The 15,276-nt window shown below is 47.9% G+C and overlaps 1 protein-coding gene and 1 long non-coding RNA gene across 4 annotated transcripts in view; both read left to right on the top strand.

Annotated features, from left to right (window-relative positions):
• The window catches only part of LOC125687971 (uncharacterized), a 58,007-nt gene extending 48,414 nt beyond the window's left edge, over positions 1-9,593 (top strand). For 2 of the 3 annotated variants that reach the window (XR_007374538.1, XR_007374537.1), the window contains 2 exons: positions 2,960-3,086; positions 5,600-9,593. This is a non-coding gene — a long non-coding RNA (uncharacterized LOC125687971). The remainder of the gene's footprint in view (positions 1-2,959; positions 3,087-5,599) is intronic. The other variant, XR_007374536.1, reaches the window with a different exon arrangement.
• Positions 9,594-9,926: 333 nt separating this feature from the next.
• The window catches only part of PDE3A (phosphodiesterase 3A), a 242,932-nt gene continuing 237,582 nt past the window's right edge, over positions 9,927-15,276 (top strand). Inside the window, exon 1 of the mRNA XM_048933942.1 lies at positions 9,927-10,294. Within this exon, the coding sequence (XP_048789899.1) occupies positions 9,980-10,294 (315 nt within the window). The 5' untranslated portion in view covers positions 9,927-9,979. The remainder of the gene's footprint in view (positions 10,295-15,276) is intronic.

Raw genomic sequence — 15,276 nt, forward strand, 5'->3', positions numbered from 1 at the left:
AACATACAGCAAGAACGTACCATCCAGCAGCAGCCCTGCAAATAGGGACAAGGGAGAAGCAAATCTTGGGCTCTTGTCCCATCTCCAGGGTTCATGGTTTTTGCACTGAAAAATGGTTCATGGATTTTGCACTGAAAAACGATAGGATAAATGACAAAAGAGGAGAGGAGAGGAGAGGAGAGGAGAGGAGAGGAGAGGAGAGGAGAGGAGAGGAGAGGAGAGGAGAGGAGAGGAGAGGAGAGGAGAGGAGAGGAGAGGAGAGGAGAGGAGAGGAGAGGAGAGGAGAGGAGAGGAGAGGAGAGGAGAGAACTAATCAAATCTGGGAGTGGAAACAAGATGCTCTCTCTTCCAGGAAGAAGGAAGAGAGGGCCTGGGTTTACTTTGCTTTCCTGATCCCAGGTGTCTCATGCACCTTCACATACTCCACTGTAACCATCAGCCTGTAGGAATACATGTGAAGCAGCCCAAACCTGAAATAAGGCCAATTTACAAGAAATAAATAAGGATTCTTCAGTTCCAAAAGGCAGCATGGCTCACCTATGTAACACTGGCATGTATACTACAAGGACTGCTCCAAAAGTAATGCCTCCCTTTTTATTTTGTTTTCAAACAATCACAGAAACAGACATCAGTAGTACGGTAGTAGAGGTTGAACCTTTCCACAAATATTCCATTACATTTTGTTGCTGTACAACGGATGGCAGCAGAGGGGCAGTCTGACAAAATGACATCTGCCATGGAACTGTGTACGAAGTAAGGGTGTGTCACTTTTCCTCTGTGTGGAAAAGTCATACTCATTGACATTCATTGATGCTTGCTGAATGTTTCTGGAGACCAAACAGTGGATGTGAGCACAGTGAGGCAATGGGTGGTGTGTTTTAGCAGTAGTGTCAGCAACGTGAAAGACAAGTCATGTTCCTATGGCCATGCCCGGCTGTCACACTGTGAAACAAAGAGTGTCTCTATCAGCTCATCCACATGGGAATCAGCTAACCGTGGTGATTATGCAGAAAAAATAGAGTTTTGTAGCTAAGAAACTGCTTTATCAAACACTGTTACTGTGCTCTTTGTATCTGTTGCAGTTTCTGTAGAAATAAATAGGAGGCATTACTTTCAGAGCAGCCGATGTACATATCATTGGAAAATTTCATTGCCTCAAACTTTGATGTGTTGCTAGAAGTTGTTTTCCAAATCCAGAGAAAACAAAACATGAGTAATTCTCCTCAATGACTCCACGCTGCCCTGCAACACATACAGTTCCTGAGCAGCAGATGGTTCCTAGGGGCATCTTGGTTGCATGATAAGTGCTGCTGCTATGAATTGTTGCAGTGGGTTATGAAATAATCTCAACTCCTGTTTGGGGCGTCTGGCAACCCATGCTTTTCAGGGTGATATTATTTCCTTGATGATAGAACTGCATGGCTAATCCAATCTGACCTTGTAATGGACCGGTGGGATTCCTAATGAGCCATCATCAGCTCCTCCTGAGAGCTTCCACTTCCTTCAGCCTACCTGCATTAGTAGCATGTGTGTGTAAGTGCCCTCCAGCCATATGAAGATTTCAGTGAGCAGCTCACAGAGGCAAAGAAGGTGGCATCCACAAAAAGTGGAGATACTAGGAATATAGACACTTGGCTCCCTGTCCTTGCTTTGCTGGTTGGCTTATGTATTTGAAATACATTTTTTTCTTATATTTAACATCTACATTAGAAATCTTATAAAAACCAGCCACTGGAGCAGGGGCTGAAATCTAGGTGTCTCTGGCCCTCGGTGAATGTTCCTGCCATGAGGGATGCAGCTCCTCAGGTGATACAGGCAGAGGAACATGATTGTGGAGCCTGTCAGACTCAAATTAGACTTGGGGAATTCAGCTCTGCTGTCACTGAAAGACTCCTAGACGTACCCAGAAACATCAGGCACTTGGTTTAATGCTGAAAGCAGAGGACTTATTGGTAGCTGAAAAATATTTGAATGCAGACACCTTAAGATCAACAACGTATTTTTAAAATCTTACTAAATACTTATTTGCACCTTTAGGTATCTAAGTAGCTACAACAGTTTGATATCAGGTCGATTTAAATACTTGTGCTTCTTGCATGTTATTTTAAGACTTTTCCCTTAACAATTTTTTTTTTCCACTCTATAAGTGGTTTCCTAATGTGACTCGGAGGGAGACTGTCATTAGAAAGTCATTAATGAGCCTGTAACTTTGATTGTGTTCATTACATGTCAAGTAAGAATTATTTCAATGAAATAAATTACCTTTTTTTTTTTTTTCCTAATCAGTAGGACAAGAATTCATGCTCAGCATCCCTTTACTCTGAGAATTTTGATCCTTTTGTTTGAAATATGTTAGCTGGAACTGTTACTTTCAGCCTATAATTCTGTTTCTCAGCTATTAAAACAGAAATGCATTTTGTTTGTCTCACCAGGAAAAGGCACTTTGAAAATATCTGTCCTATTTCCTAGGCTGCCTCACTAAGGGGTTGTGTGCACACTTATAAATTACAAAAACAGAAGAAAAAAGAAGAAAACATAGAACTCTAGTGTACATAAATGATTATTTTAAAATAATCATTTTCTGCTAGCATTTTTGGCAGCATGCGCTCTGAGACACGCGATAGTATGGAACTAGCCCAAAGACACTGTTGCATGTTAGTAAATACCACATGAGTTTTCAGGGTCATCACCCAGGACTGTCACAAAACAGGTTATGTCAGAGGCAAGCAGAGCATCAGCTTTGAAATTCCTGTTTGATTAACTGGTGACCTTCTTGAGCCTTCTGCAGAATATTTTTAAGCATTAGAAAGAAAATAGATGATGAGAAAGTCCAAGAAAATACTCTGTCTTTATAGGTGCAGTAGCTGGATCCTACAGTGAAATGAAAACCTATGGGAAGTAGGGCCCCATCCTGCAAATATTCCTATATTCACTGAATTTTGTTTCTTCCAACCCCCAGGGGACAGGGACAGCACTCCAGCCCCTTCACACTGAGGCAGAGCTTTTCTGAAGGACTCGAGTCTGCATTTGCATGCCTCACTTTCTCATAGTTCAACTTTGTTTCATGACTTGTTTGTACAACAAAGGTAAGCATAATATAGGCCTTGCTCTAGAGAAGGGTGTTTCTATAGTATTGCTTATATATGTATGAATAAGCGGAGTATATTAATTTTCTGTAGACTAGCTTCATGGTCAGTATTGCAGTAAAAACTTATGTAGAATGTGAACTCTCAGATGTGACAAAATAGTATCACCCTTTGAAGACTAGTTTCACTTCATGGGAAACATTGAACACACTGTATTTTTAAAAGCTGTTAAATTACGTGTCAGTTGTACACATCCTTTGACTATCCTGCAGCTAAAACTAGATGGAAGGTTGCACTTAAAATAAGGAAAAAATCCCTGAATATTTCACCGTCAACCTTGTAAGCAGCTCCATGGTGCCAGGACGCACTACCTTCACCTGGAATCCACCTGAGCACAGTAATCCATATATCATGGAATCATAGAACAGTTTGGGTTGTTAGGGACTTTTAGTGTCACCTGGTTCCAATCCCCTGCTATAGGCAGGGACACCTCCCTCTAGACCAGGTTGCTCAAAGCCCTATCCAGCCTGGCCTTCCAGGGAAGGGGCATTCACAGCCTCTCTGGACAACTTGCTCCAGTGTATCACCACGTTCACAGTAAAGAATATCATCCCAATATCTAGTCTAAATCTAACTTCTTCCAATTTAAAACTATTTCCCTTCATCCTGTCACTACATGCCCTTATAAAAAGTCCCTCTCCAATGCATATATGTGTATTGATAAAAGATATACCCACAAAAAAGATGCTATTTAAAAGTTATAAAAGCAGGATTCAGCCACACCCTTTCTTTCTCAAATCAGAATATTACTCTTTTATTGTAACAAGACCACTGTAGTATGCCAATGGAAATTTTCATGAATTAATATATTTGATGAAGGTCCTCTTCATCAAATGGATCCTCAATGTAGGACTTCAATTTTGTTCAATGCATACCGCAATCATCCCATTATGAATAAAAGATTCTTGAAAATGTGAATGAAATGAAGCTAATGCAGTGTTGGTGTTGTGAGTATGTCTGCACTTAACCTCAAAATAGCATTATTTACTACTTTCCTGCTGAAAAGTTGGATAAAAGTCGACGTAACTCATACATCAACTACATTTGTGTCACTTTGACTATAAAATCACTGAGTCAGTGAGACAACTCACATGAAAAAAAATCTCTTGCTAGGTGGTTAGGGTTACATGACAAATCTATCATTTTCAAAACTTTAAATTGGATTTCATGTGATATTTGTTGTAAACTGCCAGTGAAGTCAGAAAAACATCTGTTTTAAAAAAACAAACATCCTTTTACGTTTTCCAATAAACGGGCAACCACAAATGTCAAGCAATCTACTGGTCTTCATGTAACCTCTCCAGAATTTAGATGACCTAGAGGTGATGTGAATCCTTTGGTAAAGTTTTAAAATGTTTTGGAAAATATTTGTAAAATTATTCGAGTTCCTAAGAGAGAAAAGTGTCACTACTGTCCAAACTGTTACTGATATTAATTGAAGTGCATTTCACAAATAAGGGAAATTCAACTACATTTGTTAAAGTAATATTCACACAGAAGAGAGATAAAAATGTAGATAGAACCATCCACATACGTTGTGCAAAGTCAAAAGAATGTAAGAAAAAATTAATTATAAAGAAGTGATAAAAATGATGAAAATGTATGAATACGAATATTGAAGTACAGACCAAGAGTGACACACACAAAGCTGGGTGAATAAGACATGGAGACAGCCTCTATTTCTCTTTCCTCACATAGTACTTTCCAAGATGATGCAGTGTGGATTTGTTTCTCTCCACAGTTCCCCCATTAGTGTCTCCCATCACCTCAGCTTAAACACAGCACTTCTGCCTGATCCGGGACTTTCCTTTTGTTGTATTTCTTTTGGGAGGACAGCCTGTGCAACCTGCTAAGGGATATGTATGTGCTTATTGTGGTTTCCCAGACCAGCTGCAGGCCACTGACTATAACCGCAAACCGGCAGTGGTATGAGATGAGACCCTAGGGAAGTGTAGACAAACCAAACAAGTGGTGGCTACCCAATCCTGGACAGACAGGAGGGGCATGTAGCTGTGGGCTAAGCAGTCCTGTTATGAAATCTTTCCTGCCTTCCTTAAGAACTGGCCAGGGAAGACATTTCCCTAATTTAGATAGAGAACTGTGTTCTGCACAGACATTTCATGAAAAAGTCCCTTGGGTAGGTTAGATAAGAGTACAACCTGCTGGACATGGTAATGAATGAAAGGCATTTCAACTTCTCCACTCATTTGATATTTAACTTGGCAAAAAAGATGGGTTGCTTTGTCAAGAAATGACAACAGAGCCCATGACTATTAAGGAAGGAGTGATGCTGAGATGGACAATTACGACTTGGGGAAGTGTTGGCTGCCCCAAACCTGCTGAGATCTCTTTGTTGTCCAGCTGGAATTGCTTTTGTTTTGTTTTGTTTTTCATCAAGTTAATATATTTTGACTTTCTTATGTAATTGGGCATTTGCCTTTCTTCTCCTCCAGACCTTCCAGTGATAGTACCCAAGAACCTTCACAGTTTCATCTTGTTTAAAGTCTAAGGGAAACCTCTACCATTATTAAGAGAGATGGTTCTTCGAGTAGAAAATGGAAATGTTTTGCCAGGTTTGTACCACAGAATAATATTACGCAAGTGGCAGTTTCTCTGGTGGATGGTGATATTGCTCCAGCACACTTACACAATGGGGTATCACTAATGCCTCCATTTGGTGGATTAATTGCTTTGATTCTTAACTCTGTGATGTCTTCTGTTAGGTTGCTGACTGGTTTTTTTTGTTTATTTTATGCCAGAATAGACGCTTCCAAGAAAACCTTCCTGAATATACTTTATTTATGGCAGTAAATTCTATCAGTGGTACCTCTTCACTATCTGGGAAATACTTGCACAAAGCTGAGAGGTGTGAGACAGATGGATCATTGTATCTTCTGAACAGAATCATAACCAAGGGACATAATATTTATTTCTATTTACTTTTTAATATACCAGAGCTTCACCTCTGGACTCTTATTCTTTTTAATACAACAGGAAAACGACATCTAAATACATTGCTCTGATAACCTAATGATATGAAAACATTTCTGTTTTCTTTAGGTTATTGTAAGATTTCTTTTCATTATAAGGAGCCTGACTTCACAAGTGCTGAAAAGCCCACATCCCCAGGACTTCAGTGAAGTCTTGAGCTGTTCACTTTCTTCAGGGGCACAGACAGCCTTCCCAGAAGGTCTCTTCACCAGAGAAGGAAGATAGGATTTTCAGTTGCCTGTAACTATTTGTTCAAGATATTGCTTGAGATGTTCTTACCTGTCAATAGCCACCTGTTAGAATAATATCATGAATAATGAACTACAACCAACAACTTTTGTGTTTTTTGGTCAGTACATGAAAAGTCTCCAAAATAGGAAGTGTTCCTTGTCTTCTGTGGAACCCAGCTTCTGCTTGGCTCATCACCTACAACCTTAAATGACTGCTGCCTTTTTGTTGAAGACCTTTAGAAACAGCATGTGCAAAACACCTGTAGATAGTCAGGAGATGAATAAGAGACAATTACTTCATTTAAATCAGGAAAGTCAAAAAGCATTTGCAGTCATTACTCACATGGCACAGAGCTCAATATTCAGCATCTTGGTACTGTGGACAAGTGAACTGATACAAGTTTGAGTGTGCTTTGAGGAAATCTAGAGGTTACTATTTTTAAGTAATAATAATAGTAATAATAAAAATCTCCCTGATGTGGAAATTGAGACATCAAGAAAAAAACAATCCACATATTTGAGATCAGTAAGCCTCAGCAAATGCCTTGAGGCTGTTTGGTGCCTATCACACGAGGCTGGAAAGGTGCTGTTGATGGCAAAGTTTGCCAGCTTCAGGCAAACTCAGCTGGTGGTAGCCCTGATCCTCAGTGAAGCCCACCACTCCTCACAGTTTGCCAACATCAGGGATCCAGACAGCAAAGCTCAGCAAGATATTTCAGTCACAACAACTGGGATTGCAGCAAGGGTTTTTCTCTTGCTGGTAGGGTCCAACCACCACTATATGTGCTATTCCAAAGCTGTTCCATTAAATTAACCTAGAATGTGTCCAGCTTAAAAAAAAAAAAATGGTGCAAAAGTAACAAAGGGGAGGTAAATTAAGATTTCAGTGAATTACAAAGGTTTGATCTATTTGAACTGCAGCTGTTGGCATGTGTTGTCATCCACTGGTGAGGCTGCACCTCCTGTACTATGTTCAGTTTTGGGCCTCTCACTACAAGAAAGACATTGAAGCCTTGGAGTGTGTCCAGAGAAGGGCAATGAAGCTGTGAAGGGTCTGCAGCACAAGCCTTTTGAGGAGCAGCTGAGGGAGCAGCGTGGAGAAGGGGAGCTCAGGGGTGACATTATTGCTTTCTACAGCTCCCGGAAAGGAGGTTGTAGTGAGGTGGTGGTCATCTACTCCTCTCAGGTAACGGTGATAAGAAGAGAGGTAATGGCTTTACGTTGTTCCAGGGGAAGTTCAGGTTAGATGTTAGGAAAAATTTCTTCTCAGAAGTAGTAAAGCCTGGGAACAGGCTGTGCAGAGAGGTGATGGAGTCACTGTCCCTGAAGGTGTTCAAGAAATGTGGTGATGCAGTGCTGAGGGCCATGGTTTTGTGGGCAGTACTGGTGGTAAGTGGACGACTGGACTTGATGATCTTAAAGGTCTTTTACAACCTTAGCAGTTCAATGATTCTATCCAGTACTGCAATACATTTGTGCTGTTTTGATGCACCTAGACTTAAAAGGATCTGTTGGGCACCAAATATTGGGAAGCCATTAGGAGTCACATGCTCACTGCTCTAGGGACCCTGCTTCTGCCTCCGTGAAGTTGGCGTATTGTGCAGATGGAAACCAGCCCTGTTTCTTGAGGTGTATCTGGCAAGCTGCTGATTGCTCTCTCACTCGTGCAAGCTGTGACCCTTTCCAGCTGTTCTTAATCTGGTCCCTTAACCTTTAATAAAAAAACACCCCACAAACATAACACACCAGCTTTCCGTTCCTCAGAGCCAAACTTTGCTAACAACATCTAGGTTGTTTTCAAACCTGGCTTCAAACATAAAAGTGACTAATAAATCTATATCCCATAATAGGCTGGAAGGCCATTATTTAAAAACATGCTCAGTTTTTACGACCCATTTCTAGTGAAAATCCCAACTGCACCTCTCTGATGCTCCCCTTCTGCTGCTTACATCCCAGATGATGGGCACGATAGCCAGAGAGACGCACCGGTAAATAAGTGAAGGCTATAAACCTGTCTCAGTTTAGTGATTTGTGTACGTGTGAGGGGGAAGAGAGTAAGGAAATTCAGTTTTCTAATCTGCTCATTTCCTGGCTCTTAGTGCTCTGTAACTTCCCAGCTGCCGGTTCCGTTCTTCCGCGGTTGATGTCAGTGCATGCTGCTCCGTGCCCTGCAGTGGGACCGTGCCGCTGGGGGGCTGCGGGTTGCCCCTGCCCTACGGCAGCACCCTGGGGCACCCGGGGACGGGCACAGCGCGGAACCGGAGAGCCCGGGGCGCTGGAAGGAGCGTCGCCCGCTGGCTTCGGGATCCAGCTTCGGGCTTCCCATTAGAACAGCACCACAAATAGCAATCAATCATCATTCAAGAGCATCCATCTTCCTGACTTTTTTTACGGCCTTGTAATTGCCCCCTCCCTGACAGGAGGATTTATGCCCGGCCCGGTACGGGGAGCTCCGCTGCCCGCCTGGTACCGCCGGCTCCTGCGGGGGAACGTGGAACGGCCGCAGCCGCAACCTCCCCCTTCCTCCCCCCCGCCGCCTTCTGCCGAACTGTCGTCTCCAGCAGCTCCCCGCGCTGTTCTCTCTGTTGCTCCAATCGGGCTGGGGCTTGCTGCCGGGCTCTCAGCTGCCTCCGGTCCCGGGACGAGGAGCGGGCCTAACTCCCATCACCTGAATTTTCCGTGCAAAAGTCACGGACCGTCCCGGCGCCGTTCGAAAGGGAAACGCTTTCCCTCTCTCTTCCTCTTTCCCTTTCCCCGCTTCCCAAGCAGGCTGCCTCCCGGTCCCTCCCGCAGCTCCCGCTCCCCCAGCAGCATTCCCCGAGCCCCGGCCCCGTGCCCTTTTCTGGCCGAAGTTCGGCTGTTTGTCCCCCCCGCGGGGCACGGCCGGGCCCCTCCGGCGGGCAGCGCCCGGGGGGAGGTGATGGCCTAGAAACCGCGCGGCGCTCAGCGGCGGTGCGGCTGTGCCGCTCCCCTCTCTCGCTGCCCGCGGCTCTCCCTCTCCTCCCGCGGCGGTCGCGGAGTAGCGGGGGAGCCCCGTGCCCCCCATGCGCGGCGCGGGGGCTCTCAGGCGGCCGGAGGGCGTCCCGCGAGGAACGCCGGCGCTGGGGGGGGCCCCGACCTGCCGCATCCCCGGCTCTCGGCGCTGACCGGGCCGGAGAAGCCCCTCCGGCGACGGGTCCGTCGGGGCCGCGGCCATCGGCGGCGGCGAGGCATCCTCCGGCGGTCGCCGCCGGACGGCACCGGGGCGTTGGGGCGGCCCCGGGCTCGCTCCGGCCGCCGCCGGCGCTGGCGGCGCGGCCGGCGCGGGGGGAGCTGGCGGCCGAGGGCGGCGCGGGACCGCGGGGCCGGGGCTGGGGCTGGCTGACCCCCGGCGCCGTGCCCCTGGGGCTGGCGGGCGCCTTCCTGGGCGCGGGCCGCTACCTGCTGCGAGGCGGCGCGCGGCCGCGGACGGCGGCGCTGCTGCTGGCCGCCTGCTGCGGGGGGGAGGCGGTGGCGCGGACGGCGCTGGCGGCGGGGGAGGACCGGCGGCGCTCCCTGGCCGCCGCGGGGGTGGTGCTGAGCTGCCTGGCCGCCGCGACATGGCTGGTGCTGAGGCTGCGGCAGGGCGTCCTCATGCTCGCCGTCACTAGCGCGGCCAGGACCACGTCCCTCGTCGCCTTGGAGAGGGTCCCGGCGTCCTGGCGGCCCTACCTGGCCTACCTGCTGGGGCTGCTGGGCGTCCTGCTGGCCGGCTACGCCGAGCGGCTCTGGCCCCCGCGGCGGGCCGCCCCGCTGGCGGAGCCTCCCGCCGCCCCCCCGGCCGCGGACGAAGCCCCGGCGCTCAGGCGGCGGCGGCGGTCCAGCTCCATGATCTCCGCCGAGATGTCGGGCGGCGGCGGCGGCAAGAGCCACCGGCGGACCTCGCTGCCTTGCATCCCCCGCGAGCAGGTAAGGCGCGGCGAGCGGCGGTGGGGAGGGCGGCGGGGAGCGGAGCGCGGCTGCTGCCCCGAGGGGACGGGCGCGCGGCGACGGGAGCCGCGGGACGGAGCTGCGGGGGGACCCCGGCCGCTCTGTCCCGGGCGCCGGGGACGGAACTCGGAGCCGTTCTCGTCTCACAGCCCGGAGCGGGGTTTACTCCTCGGGAGAGCGGCGGAAAGTTGAGGCGGATGTTACGGTACCGCACCGCCGTGCCCCCCGGAGTCTCGGCCGTCCCGCTTAACCGGCCCGGAGCCGGCGGGGTGCATGCGGGGCGCGGTGAGAGCGGCCCCTGATCGGGGCACGGATCGCCTCCCCTGCGAGCGGCCCGCCGTGCTTCGCTGCACTTTGCCTCCTCGGGGCTGTGCCTGACGCCGTCCTTCGGCTCGGCGTGCGAACCGACATGGGGTACTGCCGTTCATCTCAACTTTGCTGCCTTTAAGTGGCCGTGATTCGCACGAAGCGGGAAAAACTTTCTCGCCGGTCACAAAGCCTTATAAATGCGCACCTGAAAAAACGGGAGAAGAAACACACGGACATCTTTACCGCACGGCTGCAGAGAGCCCTGCACGCGGGCAGAATTGCCCGCCCGTAGCGCGTCCTTTTTTCTGTACGGCTGAACCCCAACAGAGCCGTCCCTGGCCGGGCGTGCAGCCCTGCGTGGTGGTGCTGGGGGAAACCCGGGCAAAACTTTCTTTTCCAATCGGTTTTGCAAAGGACTCTGTGAGCAGCGCTCACCTGGAGCTATTGCTGCACACCGAAGGTTTCACTCGGTCATTTAGCGGATGATCACCGCGGTGTTTTCTCCATAATGTCACCGAACCAAACGGTGCGGATGGGTGGTTTGTTTCTGGACGTGGTTTGGTTGCATCCCTCTGTGGTCGGTTCTGACATTTGCTAGCAGAGGGCCTGACAGCCTGATACACCTGAGGCTTATTTTACAACCAATGTACTTATTGATTTAGTGTTTCTGTTTAGATGAACCAAATATTGACCACGGCGTCCCAGCAAATATGGTGTGAAAAAATAGAAGTTGGACTTAGTTCTTACTCTGTTTTCATACAAACCGGGAGAGAAAGGGATGGGAATGATTGGTAAATGCAATATGTAAGGCAAGGAATTAAAACCGCTTCTCCTCGATGAAGCTCAGCTTTTCTGGTGGCTTTTTACAGCAAGCACTTGTAATGTTTTAAACACATTTCCATCCACTCTCACACTTTTCCAGCTCATCTGTTTAAGTGTAACCATTTGGAGATGGGCTCCCTGGTTGTGGCCGCATCATTCTCTCCCTGACAGAGGCACTGACGCCATGGAGGGCTGCCGTGGACCTGAGGTGGTATCATGCCCTTCTTGTGTCTCCCTGTAGGGCAGTGCCAGGTGTGACCCCATGCCAAACTGGGCTGCTGGGTGCTGGTGCTGCTCTGTGCACCCACTGCAGGATTTTGGCAAATTTCGCTTTCTTTTGTTCTCGCTCAGTATTAATCAATAGCGAGATCTGGTGTCGCCTGCGTCACTGCATGGTTTGAAATGGATCACTACTTCCACATCTAGGGCGAGTTTTTCTCTTGCCTTTAAGCATGTTGTGGCTCTACGTGAACGGACTTCCTCAATAAGTGTGGCAGCACGGAGGAATAGAGACCCCGGATCTTGGGGAAGTGCTGCAGGCACTCTCCCACCTCCCAGCAAACAGAGCCTGTGTTTGTAGCCAAACATCATCTCCCTGTGGACTTACAGAAACCATAGGTAAATGTTTCTCTTTTGGACAGCTTTTAAATATAACTTGTTAAAAATAGAGAGGAGGGCTTTACAAGCAGGAGCAGGCTTGCTCTCACCCCTGGCATTAGAAACCTGGGCCCAAAGGCACTTGGTGTTGTGTCCAAGAGCCACCACCCATCTCTATCAGGAAATGGATCTGTGTCATTGCACTGAAATGTCTCCTCACAGCTGCTGGGTAACAGTAGGAGAGGTTTTAGAGGTGCTTCCCATCGCCTCCCGTGTATGCTTTCCCATTGCTGAGCACTTAAACTTTTATTTTCCTTCCCTCCCTGTTTGCTTCTGTGAATAGAAGAGTCTGCAAAAGTTGGAGCTTTCTCCAACTGAATTGAGTTTTGTTTGGTCACACATATCCCAGTGAAATTCGTTTTTTTTCCCCACTAGAACAAAAATTTGGATTTCTTTGGCCTTGTGACACAAAGGGCCATACCAGGAGTTACTAAGTGACATCGCGAAGAGGTGCATTAATATGGTTAAAATTAAGAGTACATAAGCTGTGTTTAAGCCACTCATAGGAATAGCTGCAAATGCGTGTCACTGTATATTACCCAGTCTGCTGAAACCTCTCATCTGAATCGCTTGTCAGTTCCAAAAGGAGCTTAGAAAGTTTAGTTAAGGAAATCACCACCGCTACCGACGTGCACGCACACACTCAGATAGAACCTTCTTTAAGCTCTTAGCAAGCTCTGATGTAATTCTGGTTGGAGTCTCATTTTGATGCCTTCTCTCCCTCCACTTCATCCCATTCCCTGGATGAAAGGTTCCGTGCTGCCATGTGTGTGTTTCCCATTCCCAGCCCGCTCCTGCCCGCAGCTGAGCACTGCTCCGGTGGTTCTGCCAGCACGGCTGAGGATGTGCAGCTCCTGCAGAGCTCAGCTGAGCTCACCAAGCTCAGAGCAGGGAGAAATTGTGAATGGGTGAGAATGAGACAGACAATGAATGAATGAATGAATGAGCAATTATTTTTTTCCCCCCCCTGCAAATGCATAAGCAGCTTTCAGTGTTTCTTCTTCAGGTTTCTGCAGATGTTTTTACAGAGTGGTCTGCGTTTTGATGTTTTCAACCTTGTATGGCCACTGTATTCTGGAGTGCTGGTGCCACCTGCCCTGCTTTCAACCAGCGGCAGTGGGAGCCTGGCATTGTCCCTCTTGGTGACAGTGGAGGTGGCCCTGCCTGTCCTCATGGAAAGGCTCCACGAGCCGTGAGCTCCCTATCACGTGTCTGGGGGACGGTGCTGTGACAGAGATGGTCAGAAATGGTGCTCCAGCAATAAGATCAGAGGAGTGGATGAGAAATAGATTTGTTGGATTTATTTTATTTTATTTTACCTTGAAGGAGAAATTCAGCCTTTATCTGTATTTCCCATTGTTTGGCAGCGAGAGCTCTGTCAGTGCAAGGAACGTAACACTTTCCCCCTCCCCTCTTTCCCAGCTCTTTGATATACCCTTCTTTTATAACCAATAGTTAGTGCTGCATTTCTTGCCTGTTGACATGGGGGTAGGTAGGTCTGCATGCACACAGAGATTTTAAGCACCGAAGAATTAAAAACAGATAAATGTAGACACTTCCTAATGCACATCACCTATTAGACACGGGGTGCATTAACCTCCTTCTTCTAATACGTGTTACTGAGCTGTAATTCCTCTGATAAGATTTACCAGTGGTACCACTGGGGCCACCAGAAGCTGCCTAACACTGCATAGCTGTCACCTGGTGACTGCTGCAACCCATCTGGGTGTGAGCTCTATGTAAGGCTCCAGGAGGAATCACGCTGCGATTCCAGATGTTTCATACATATATATACTATATACATATATATATATATTTTTTTTTTTTTTTGCATGATTTCATTTAGGCGAACCCATCTATGTGTTTTTTGTTTGTTTGTTTGTTTCACTCTTTCAGCCTCACAAAAAAATTAAAAAACCTGCTGAATGAACTTTGACGGTAGACAAAAATAGAGTCTGACCTGATCGGATAAATCCAGAAATGGATTGGCCAAAAAAAAGTGAAGTCCAGCAGTGACTTTCAGCTCTTTCTGTACGGTGTGAAAACGCGGAGCTGTGGGACTGACTGAAAGCCATCCTGTGTGCGCCGGCTGTCGTGTTAATTAAATAAACAGCCCAACAGTGACCTGTGTGTGTATGAGAGGTGCTCTGCAGAGCTTCCCAGGGCTGGAGGGGAAAGCAGTACTTTTTGAGAAAGGAGAGTGCTGCTGCAATGAAAGCATTGGGTGAAGGGCTGTGATTTGTATAGGGAATGTTGGTAGAGATGTGCGACTTATAGTGGATGAGGGAATAAAGGTGAAGGCCCAGAGAACAAAGTGAGAGCTGTTCTTTGGGTGCTTTTTCCTTCTCCATTGGTTCTGCAGAAGCTCCCGGACAGATCCTTTCCTCAGAGTCCCTTCTCAGCAGTGAGCACTGCAGCTTTGGATCTGTTTTTCAGGTTTTGGGTTGTTTGTGTTTTTTGTGAGTCCTGCTTCGAGTGCAGCGGGAGCATCGGCATCGGAGCAGGGATCTGTGACAGAGAGGGGAAAAGGTACAGCAAGCGGGAGGATAAAAACTCCGCGTCTGCCCGAGTGGGGGGACGTGTCTGTGTTCTCCTCTCTGAGCTGAATCCGGGAGACGAAATGAGATGGGTCGAGGAAGGGCCTCTCTCTCCAGCTGCCGTCCCGTCGCACGGCGCAGCGCGGGCCGGGCCGTGGCCGCACCGCTCCCCTAGGGGGCACGCGAGGCCCTGCGCGGCGCAGGCAGCGCCAAAATCTGTCCGTGGTACTTAACGGGATGGCTTGTCCTTCTTTCCTCCCCCCCCCCCCTTTTTTTTTTTTCCTTCCCTCCATCCCCCCGTCTTTTCCCCCCACGTATCCACGTGATTATAACTGCTTTTCGATTTTTTTTTTTTTTTTAATTTTCTTTCTCCTTTTTTTGGAAGTCTTTCAAACTTTTAGGCTTTTGGAAGTTATCTTACAAGCCGTGTGAGTAACTGGAAACCCCGGTGCAGAAAGGCTGTGAAGAATCTGCAAAAAACAGAAATCACCATTGCTTTATGTATAGTAGCATCTCTCTATTCTTTGTCTGTACAGATATTTATTAACAAATAAAATGGAAAACACTGTGCTAAGAGATGCTGATGGAACAGCGTTATCACTCCAGTCTTTTCTCACTGCTGCATGCCCCGTGGTC

This window comes from Lagopus muta, chromosome 1 (assembly GCF_023343835.1).
Source record: "Lagopus muta isolate bLagMut1 chromosome 1, bLagMut1 primary, whole genome shotgun sequence".
In the NCBI taxonomy this organism is placed as follows: domain Eukaryota; kingdom Metazoa; phylum Chordata; class Aves; order Galliformes; family Phasianidae; genus Lagopus; species Lagopus muta.